This window comes from Vipera ursinii (genome assembly GCF_947247035.1).
Source record: "Vipera ursinii genome assembly, chromosome: 1".
NCBI classification, from domain to species: Eukaryota; Metazoa; Chordata; class Lepidosauria; order Squamata; family Viperidae; genus Vipera; species Vipera ursinii.
Window position 1 is genome coordinate 105,272,078 of NC_139512.1, and position 8,801 is coordinate 105,280,878.

The 8,801-nt window shown below is 42.8% G+C and overlaps 1 protein-coding gene across 1 annotated transcript; it reads left to right on the plus strand.

Annotated features, from left to right (window-relative positions):
* The first annotated feature begins 439 nt into the window (after positions 1-439).
* ASCL2 (achaete-scute family bHLH transcription factor 2) lies at positions 440-3,327 on the plus strand. Its single transcript, XM_083359022.1, has 2 exons — positions 440-1,831; positions 3,229-3,327. Exon 1 carries the CDS (start codon positions 1,073-1,075, stop codon positions 1,820-1,822), a length of 750 nt encoding a protein of 249 aa, XP_083215148.1. The 5' UTR covers positions 440-1,072; the 3' UTR covers positions 1,823-1,831; positions 3,229-3,327.
* Positions 3,328-8,801: the final 5,474 nt, after the last annotated feature.

Consider the following 8,801-nt stretch of genomic DNA (forward strand, 5'->3'; position numbering starts at 1 on the left):
GCTTTGATGGCCTAAATTCTCTTTCCAAGGCTGAGAGTTTATGAGTGTGTAGTTCTCTCAAATGTCCATACAGTTTTTGTGCATTCAGCTGAACATGTCAAATTATATCTGCCAGCCTTCCAGCTGCAAGAAAGAGTCCCCCCCCCCACTTCCCCATATATCCAGAGTCCTCCAGCTACCGCACAGAGTATTATGAAGGGGCCCTGCGTAATCTTACCTCTTGCCCACTTGAATAACGGCATCTACTTCACATGCATTGCGAGCCCTGGGTTTTCTATCACTCAAAGTGGACAATGGGGTTGAAACGACTGTCTTTTCAAATTAAGGCAGCTCTCCAGATTCGCGGACAGGATCATTCTATGACTCTCTTTTTTTAAAAAACGCAACCCTTAGAACCTAATTTAGGAGTATTAGGGGGAGAATGTTTTAAAGTTCTTGCGGCAAAAAGCCACGATTAGTACAAAGCAGAGGTTGCTCCCTTGCCAGCGCACCACTTTTCAGGTGCTAGTATGCCGGAAAGAAGCACGCCCAGACCCCGACCAGGTTGCATTGGGATGCAAATGAGCTGAAGCGCGTGCTCCTCGCAAGGAAGAGGGATTGTTTATGGAACCTCCGCCAGAGCCACGCGCCGGGCGCACGAAGTTGCCAAGCGAGCTTCCCATTGGGTGGGAGGCGGCTCGGGAGCCTAGCGAGCGGCGGGGGTTGTGTGTGCGTGTGGCGCACGGCGCGTCGCGTGCTGCTCCCGGGGGCCCGCGAGCGGCGGCAGCAGCAGCGCGTGTTGATAAGGGGCCGAGCAGCGAGGACCTCACAGCAGAGGCGTCTTGACGGAGCGCAAGCAGCAAGAGCGCAAGAAAGGAGAAAGCAACCGCCGTTGCTCCCAACCGCAGCTAGGACTTGTTGCCCGGGTTGCGCACCCAACTTTGACATCTTAAGAAGCCGAGTGCCCGTTTTTCAATTTTTCATTTTCATTTTTTTTATTGTCTTTTACGGCAACTGATTTTCTGCAACAACTTTGGGCTTTTAGCAAACTGCAACCTACACGGAAGACCAGTACCGGGGTAAATGCCCCACGATGAACAGCGGGGTTCTAGGAACAAGCATGCTACCAACAGCCCACGCGGTTTGCAAAAGTTACTCGCTGCACAGTTGCAATAGCAGCGGCGGCGGCGGCTCTTTGGGGATCAAAGTGCAAGCAGGACAGAGCGCGGGCTCCTCTTCGTCCGGGGTGCCCCAACCGTGGGGGGCTGCCACGGGCTGTCCCGGCCAGGTTCAGCCTTCCAACTCGGCCACGCGCTGCAGAGGCTCCAAGCGGCGCTCCAACTCGCCGGAGTTGCTGCGCTGCAAGAGACGCTTAGCATTCCCGGGCTTGACAGCGCAGCAAGGCGGCGGCGCGGCGGCTGTGGCTCGGCGCAACGAGCGAGAGCGGAACCGCGTCAAGCTGGTCAACCTGGGCTTCCAGACCTTGCGCCAGCACGTGCCCAACGGCGCCGCCGCCAAGAAGATGAGCAAAGTGGAGACCCTCCGCTCCGCCGTGGAATACATCCGAGCCTTGCAACAGTTGTTGCAGGAGCACGACACCGTCGGCGCCGCCTTCCAGGACGGTCTCCTGCCGGCCGGCCATGACGCTGCCTCCGCCGCTTGCGCTGGCAGCAGCAGCAGCGTGTATTCCTCCGCCTCGCCTTCTTTTGACGGCCGCGAGGGCAGTTCTGTGCCGGGCTCCCCGCACTCGGCTTATTCGTCGGACGAGAGTGGCTACGAGGGGGGGCTCAGCCCGGAGGAACAGGAGCTGCTGGATTTCACCACTTGGTTCGGGAGCTGCTGAGCTGGAAGGGTAAGGCGCCGGCCAGCTGATTTCTGGTGAAACGCGCTAGGATTGCGCTTTTTTGAACTTCCCAGTGGTGTAGCGTGGGTTGTCAGCACCCGGGGCAAGGCAAGTAATTTGCGCCCCCTAACCCGTGGATTTTAGCACTCGAGTCTCTTCCACTAGATTAGTTAAAGAAACCCCTTACCCCCTAAGCACATGTATTGTTTGTTATGAAAATACTGATGTAATTAAAGTAAAATACATCTAATGCGCCCTCCCCAGATGTTGCGCCCGGTCCCCCCTGCACCTCCCACGCTACGCCACTGGAACTTCCCAGTAATCTTCCTCCAGTATTACTTTTTTTTAAAAAAAATATCCCATTGCAAAAATTTGGAGGCGGGGTGGACTCCATACACGCACGTTAAGCATTTTGGTTGATTTTTTTTAAAGATAGCCAAGGTGATTTAAGCCTCCTTTAGGCTGGGTTTCGTTTCGGCTGGCGTTGCGTGCGTGTCTGGCTCACCACCAGGCAGATGCAATTGAAAGGGAGCGTCAGTGATGAACGCTGGGTGACAATTCTGCTCGGCGAAACCTTTAGCATAGCATCCAACCAGACCCAGACAGGAGTGCTAAAATGTCTCTTGAAGGTTGCAAATACTTGGCTTTCCCGCAGGTACCTCTAGTCCCAACTTTGCAAAACGAAAGTCCTTTCGAATGCAAAGGTTACCGGTCAGTGGGTCAGTGGGCTTACAGAACAGGAGAACTAAATGACTTGTTACGTTGAGCCTTCTTTTCTTTCTGATGATTGAAGGGGAGGTCACAATGTGTAAGTGGCCTTAACGTTGCCCCTAATGGATGGCATGCATTTAGTTATTGCGATTTCAAGTAAAAAAAATATTGTACGATGTGAAATACAACGTTCGTGCTGAATTTCCAGTTGCAAAGTTTTTGTCCACCCAAGTTGCTAGTATTATTTCAAGGGAGATAAGAATCTGTACTTCGTATTTACAAACCAACCCATGTAATGAAGGTAAGACTTAAGGAATTGAGCAATCAAGTAGGCAAGGCCCATGAGTTTCATTTGAATTTTGTTCACTTCGTTGCAGCTTACGCAAAAGGAAACTCATCAAAATGCTGCTATTGTTGCTCCTTTCAACAATCTAGTCCACTCTCCTGAAAGAAAGCAGAAGGATGGTAGATTTATAGACCTGCTCTCCCTACAGAAATAAGGGTAGATGTTGAAGCAACATATGGACAGAACACTATTTGGAACGTGTAGGCATGGGGGACAATACATTTCTTTAGCAGAGTTTGGTAGTTGGGCACAATGCCCCGATTAGTCAGGCTTTGGGATCAGGGGCTGCTGTTTGGATCTTTTCTGTCAGTCACCTGCTCCTAATGGCTTTTTTGTTTTCTTTTTGTAGCAATACTCAAAGCAACACTGTGTAGAACCTCAGTACCTCATTGTCCCAGGCTCCGATGCAGCAGAAGAGCACCAGGAACAGTCTAATTTAACATGCACCTACTCTCTTCAAGCCTCATTGCAAAGGAAGTTGGATCTTTCTAACCACATTCTCTCTGTGTTTGTTTATGAAACAAAAGACTGGTGGTTTTGATTCTTTTTTTTTAAAAAGTGCAATTATGTAAATACATTCTAGGGGCCATGGTTTTTAATCTGCTGTTGTACAGCAGTTTATGGTACCCTCTGACTCTTGAACAACCAATGAAAGGCTTCTTCTCTGAATCTAGTGGCAGTTGGAGATCTGTTGGGTTTCCAACTTAATGTCTGTCAATAAGGGCAGGGGTGAAAAAAACTTGATGCTTACTTTTTTCTGAATGGGAAGGGGACTATTTGAACTTCAGAATTAGTTTTTATTTCTGTAACTTGAGCTGCCTATGGGAACAAATACAAAGACTTATTTTTGTGCAAGTCTCCTTAATGCAAGAGGAAAGATTTATAGAAAATGGCTTATTAACCCTATCAGATAGAAAGTTTGAGAACTTACCCAACCTAGACAAATTTCTTAACGTTTTGTACTAAGCATAGAGCTGTTTATCTTAAATATGGTGTTGAGGATTTTGTTTGATTGTTTATTTTGGGTCTGGTGTGAAGGTTCATTTATCTAAAAAAAAACCACGGAGCAAACTGAAGTTTTATTTTTAATGTATTGAAGGTATTTTTGTATGCACTTGTTAGATTTATTGACTTGCTTATATGCAGTTTTTAAAGAGTATCCTATTTTATGTAAATCAACTTTATAAATAAAATCTATTTATAATAGCCTGCGTTTCCGTAAATGTCAACTTCTGTTTTCAGGGTTAATGCTAAGGCCATAGAGAAATACTTTCTACGTTTCAGTTAATATAATTGTGGAACAGGTAACTAGACTGTTTATATTGTTATGTATTTTCAGTGCTTACAAGGCAAACTATTACCTCACACACAGAAGGGACAGAGTAAAACTACTGAAAATGATGGCTTTTTCACAATCTAGGGTTTAAATATCTACCCTTGTGTGATCAGTGGAATGGATCCTTTCATTTATCAATACCTTATTCAAACTACTAATAATGATATTGCACTAAATCATAATTTGCTTAGTTCTGGCTTAAGGGTTACATGTGGATCAGGCCTTTGCAATTTGTAAATCATGATTTATGGCTTAGCATGTGTGAACCAGGTCATTGTGCACTGCCTTGAAAACCTGACTAAAGCAAACTAGGACTTGGTATCTGATGTAATCTCGTCCATTGAGTTATCAAAAGGAATCCAAGAATAGATATGTACAAAATCGTTGGCTGGCTGATTTGGGCCAGACACACTCTCAGCCCAACTCACCACAGAATTTTTGTGTGGGAAAATGGGAGGAGTATTAAGCATGTTCATCCCTTTGAGTTATTTATAGAAATATTTATTTTATTTATTTTTTTATTTTAATTCCATTTATATCCCGCCCTTCTCCGAAGACTCAGGGCGGCTTACAAGCTTAGCAATAGCCTTCATTCTATGTATATGCCTGCTTATTAGGGCTTTCACACACACACACAAGCGGCATTATTACAAAGTCAGCTTAATTGCCCTCAACAATCTGGGTCCTCATTTTACCTACCTCGGAAGGATGGAAGGCTGAGTCAACCTTGAGCCTGGTGGGATGCAAACCTGCACTAATTGCAGGCAGCTGGTGTTACTTAAGGAGGCATTAGCCCACTGCTCCACCAAGGCTATAAAGACAAAGACAAAATAACTTGGGGTTTGCTTTCTGTGATCAACATTTGGTACAACAGAATCTAGATTGTAACTGAAAGAGATAATCTTTCTTCATTTGATTTAAACCACAAGGAACAGCCAAAGTAATAGCTGAGGTACTGGATGGCAATAAAGTGAAGACTGGTGGGATCATGTTGTACGTGCTATCTTGCTGTTTTGGATTGCTCAGGTTAAGTTCTATTAAAATTGGTTAACCACGGATGTCAGAATTTGCTTCATTGTTAACAAGAGAAGGACTGATGAATATATGTTCCATGTATATCCTTACGTTATTTGTTATTTAAAACCATTTCAAAGATACGCCTGGGTTCCCAGGATGACAAGTATCTTCTTTTGGTCTCCTGAGTATTTAAAAATTCCTTTTCAGTTTGTAAAAATTCTCTCAAAGAAAAGAAACCCCTAACAATTTTAAATTATATAATTTATTTTTTGGAAATGTAGATGTACCCCCAGAGTAGGAGGAAACTTTAACAGCACCATTGTGATAAAGCTGCTTTTCTATGTTTTGCGACCTAATGTATGAAAGGGGTGGAATTTGTATCGTGACAGTATGGTGCTGACTTTGTTTTGGCGAAAGTCTGATTCTCCAAATGCTTCTGATGGGAAACAAAAATTTGAGTCTTGTGTGCAGAATAAGGAAGTGGCACAAGTTTTTGCTTTTTCAAAAAAAAATAATCAGAGCTCTCCTTTCTAGCCACCAACTTTTAACTAATTTTAAGTTATTTGTAAATTAGAATAGTTGTGGAAATGTCCCATGGGCTTAAGGATACTCAGTAAGGTATAAGTGATTCTTCCTAAGAGCAGGGCTTCACTAATTTAAAAACAAACGGTTCAGGTTCACAAAAATAATACAGTGGTATTTTACGATGTGATGAGGAGTAGGGAATGCTTTTTTAAAAAAATAATATACTTTATGTTGAATATGTGTACAGGTAGTCCTCGACTTACTATGTCAATTGAGCCCAAAATTTCTGTTTTTAAGTGACATATTTGTTAAGTGAGTTTGCTTCCATTTTACAATCTTTCTTACCACGGTTAAGTGAATTACAATAATTGTTAAATTTGTCAAACTGTTGTTAAGTGAATTAACTTCGCTCATCAGAATGTTGCAAATGGGGATCACGTGATCCTGGGACCATCATAAATAATGAGTCAATTGCCAAGCATCTGAATTTTGATCACATGACCATGGGGATGCTACAACGGTTGTAAGTGTGAAAAAATGGTCATAAGTCACTTTTTCCAGCGCCGTTACGACTTTGAAGGTCACTAAACGAACTGTTGTAAGTCTAGAGTTACTTGTATAGTTCAAATTGTAATGCTGGGTTGTTCGATTTTGTTAATGTATACTATGTGTGAATCCAACTTGCATGTCTTGAGTCTTGAATGAAAACTTACTTGGTTCACTGGTTCATCTGTCCAAGAAGCTTTTTTTAAAATACTTGTGAAATATCTTTACTATAAAACAGAAGGCAGACATTGATCAGTTTTGCTGATAGGAACAGAAAAAGCTGCATTCATTATTCCGTGGGTCAAGTATACAATAAAAGCCGAAAGCCCTAATAAGCAGGCATATACATAGAATGAAGGCTATTGCTAAGCACATTGATTTGTGCTTCTTAGATTGTAAGCCGCCCTGAGTCTTCGGAGAAGGGCGGGATATAAATGGGATAAAAAAAAGGAAGAATATCTGCAAGGTAGAAAGAGACAGCAAGGGCTTCTCTCTCACCTACATAGAGAGTGGAACGCAATGAAATTTCATTTTAATGTATGCCGATTAGTGTACATTTAAAGTGACAATAAAGTTATTCTATTCTAGTGCTGGAAGCTTTGGAAATCAAAACCAACCTTTTCTCCATATTAACAAGAATCAGGGCTGTGACATGGGATTTGTCTAAGAATATATGGATTAATGGTCTACCACTCTACCTCTTTTCTTCAAGTCGCTGTTATTTTTGTGTGTGGTGTTGCACCACATAGAATTCATAGATTAGTTTCACTCGTGCTAAGTCGTGGTTTAACTGATTTAAAATTAAACTTCAGTAGAGAATTTTGTTAAATAAATTGGATTCACTTGAAACATGACACTATCAGTCACCATTTAGTGACCAAAGCTCAATCAACCAAAGAAATTATAGTATGTTCAATGGAAAGTGTGAACCCCGTCATCACAGAGAGTGGACAATCTCCAGACTTGGAAGAATGGAAGAGGAGACAGAAAGCTTTGAGCTGTGCCATTAAAATTACTAATACCCTGCTCAGGAAGTTGCTTTACAACACAGCCTTTGCTGAAAGCAAATTCATTAATACTGCTGTTACTTTTACTGACTTTTATTATAACTGACAGGGAGAAAAAATTGCAGAGAAAATGCCTTTAGCCAACAAGAAGGGATTATAGGATGAAGAAAAGTTTTTATGTATTGTCATTTTCTTGAGCCTCCCTGTCCTTTGGGGGAAAAGTAGAGGCGTAGTTCTTTTTTTAATTCCATGTTCTTGTTCGCCCATTGTTGTCGATGAAGACCTTGACACCATGTGTTTTTTTAAATCACGTTAAGACTAGATATGGTGTATCCAAAGATGACTGATCAGGCCAATTTGGGCATAAAATGTTCTCGCTCATGTTAGACATGTGTAGGCACTGCAATTGTCGTGCTAGTGGCTCAACATAAGCAGCTCAAGCTTATGTTGTGTTTTAGCAGTGTGCCTTGCTTCATACGTTTGACAACCCTTGTAGACAAAGCCATGACAGATAGGCCAGTTTTGTGCCAGAATTGTCTATATCAAGTGACTTCAGGGAGTCCTCTATTGAGTCTTTGAAATATTTCTTCTGCTCTTCATGAGAGTGACTTCCAGCAGAGTCCCCCCCCCCCCGAAAGAGCTGCTTGGATATGCACTCTAGAAAAAATGTCAGTGTTCTGGTACTTTGTCTTGCCATCTGATGACAAAGCCAAGTTATGTGGAAGAATTCAGAATAGAGAAGAACAGTAAGTACAAGAGGTTGTAGGCTTTCAGTTCTGTTACTGAGCTGATTCCCTGATGTTCCTGCACAGTGCAGGGCAATCTACTGATTGTCTTTGCTATTCTGCAGTTAACTTCTGCAACAATAGTTACAAGTTCAGGAGAGGGCACTGCCAAGGTAATTAAATTGGTCCATTGGCTGTAGTTTCTGCTCTTTGTGATTTTGGGTTCTGTATACAGTGCAAGAAGAGCAAGCTGGTGTACGACTTCAGCCTTTTGGATGTTATAGTGAGACCAAAGTTGTCACAAGCTGTGGAGAATTCATCCATACTGATTTGCATCTCTGACTCTGAGTGAGCATTCAAGCCACAGTCATTAGCAAAGAGGCAGTCTCTCAGAACAGTTTCCTTCCTTTCCTTGAAGTCTCCTCAAGTTGAAGAGTTTCTCATGCACTCCTTATGTGAGGCTGATTGCAGCATCACTATCATTGATGCATTATTCAATATGAAGTAAACATCATGTTGAACAATGTGGGTGCAAGCACACAACCCTCTCTGATACCATTAATGAGTACAAATTCCTTAGAGGATTCCCCATGATCCAGCACCCTGGCCTTCATGCCATCATAGAACTATCATGCCATCTGAATGAATGACAGCTGAACTTCAGTATGATCCTCCATAACTCTTGTAACAGTGTCAAAGATTTTGAGAGATCAAAAAAGGTGTCACATACTCATTAATTGGCCTTCCTTTGGTAGAAGTGCATACA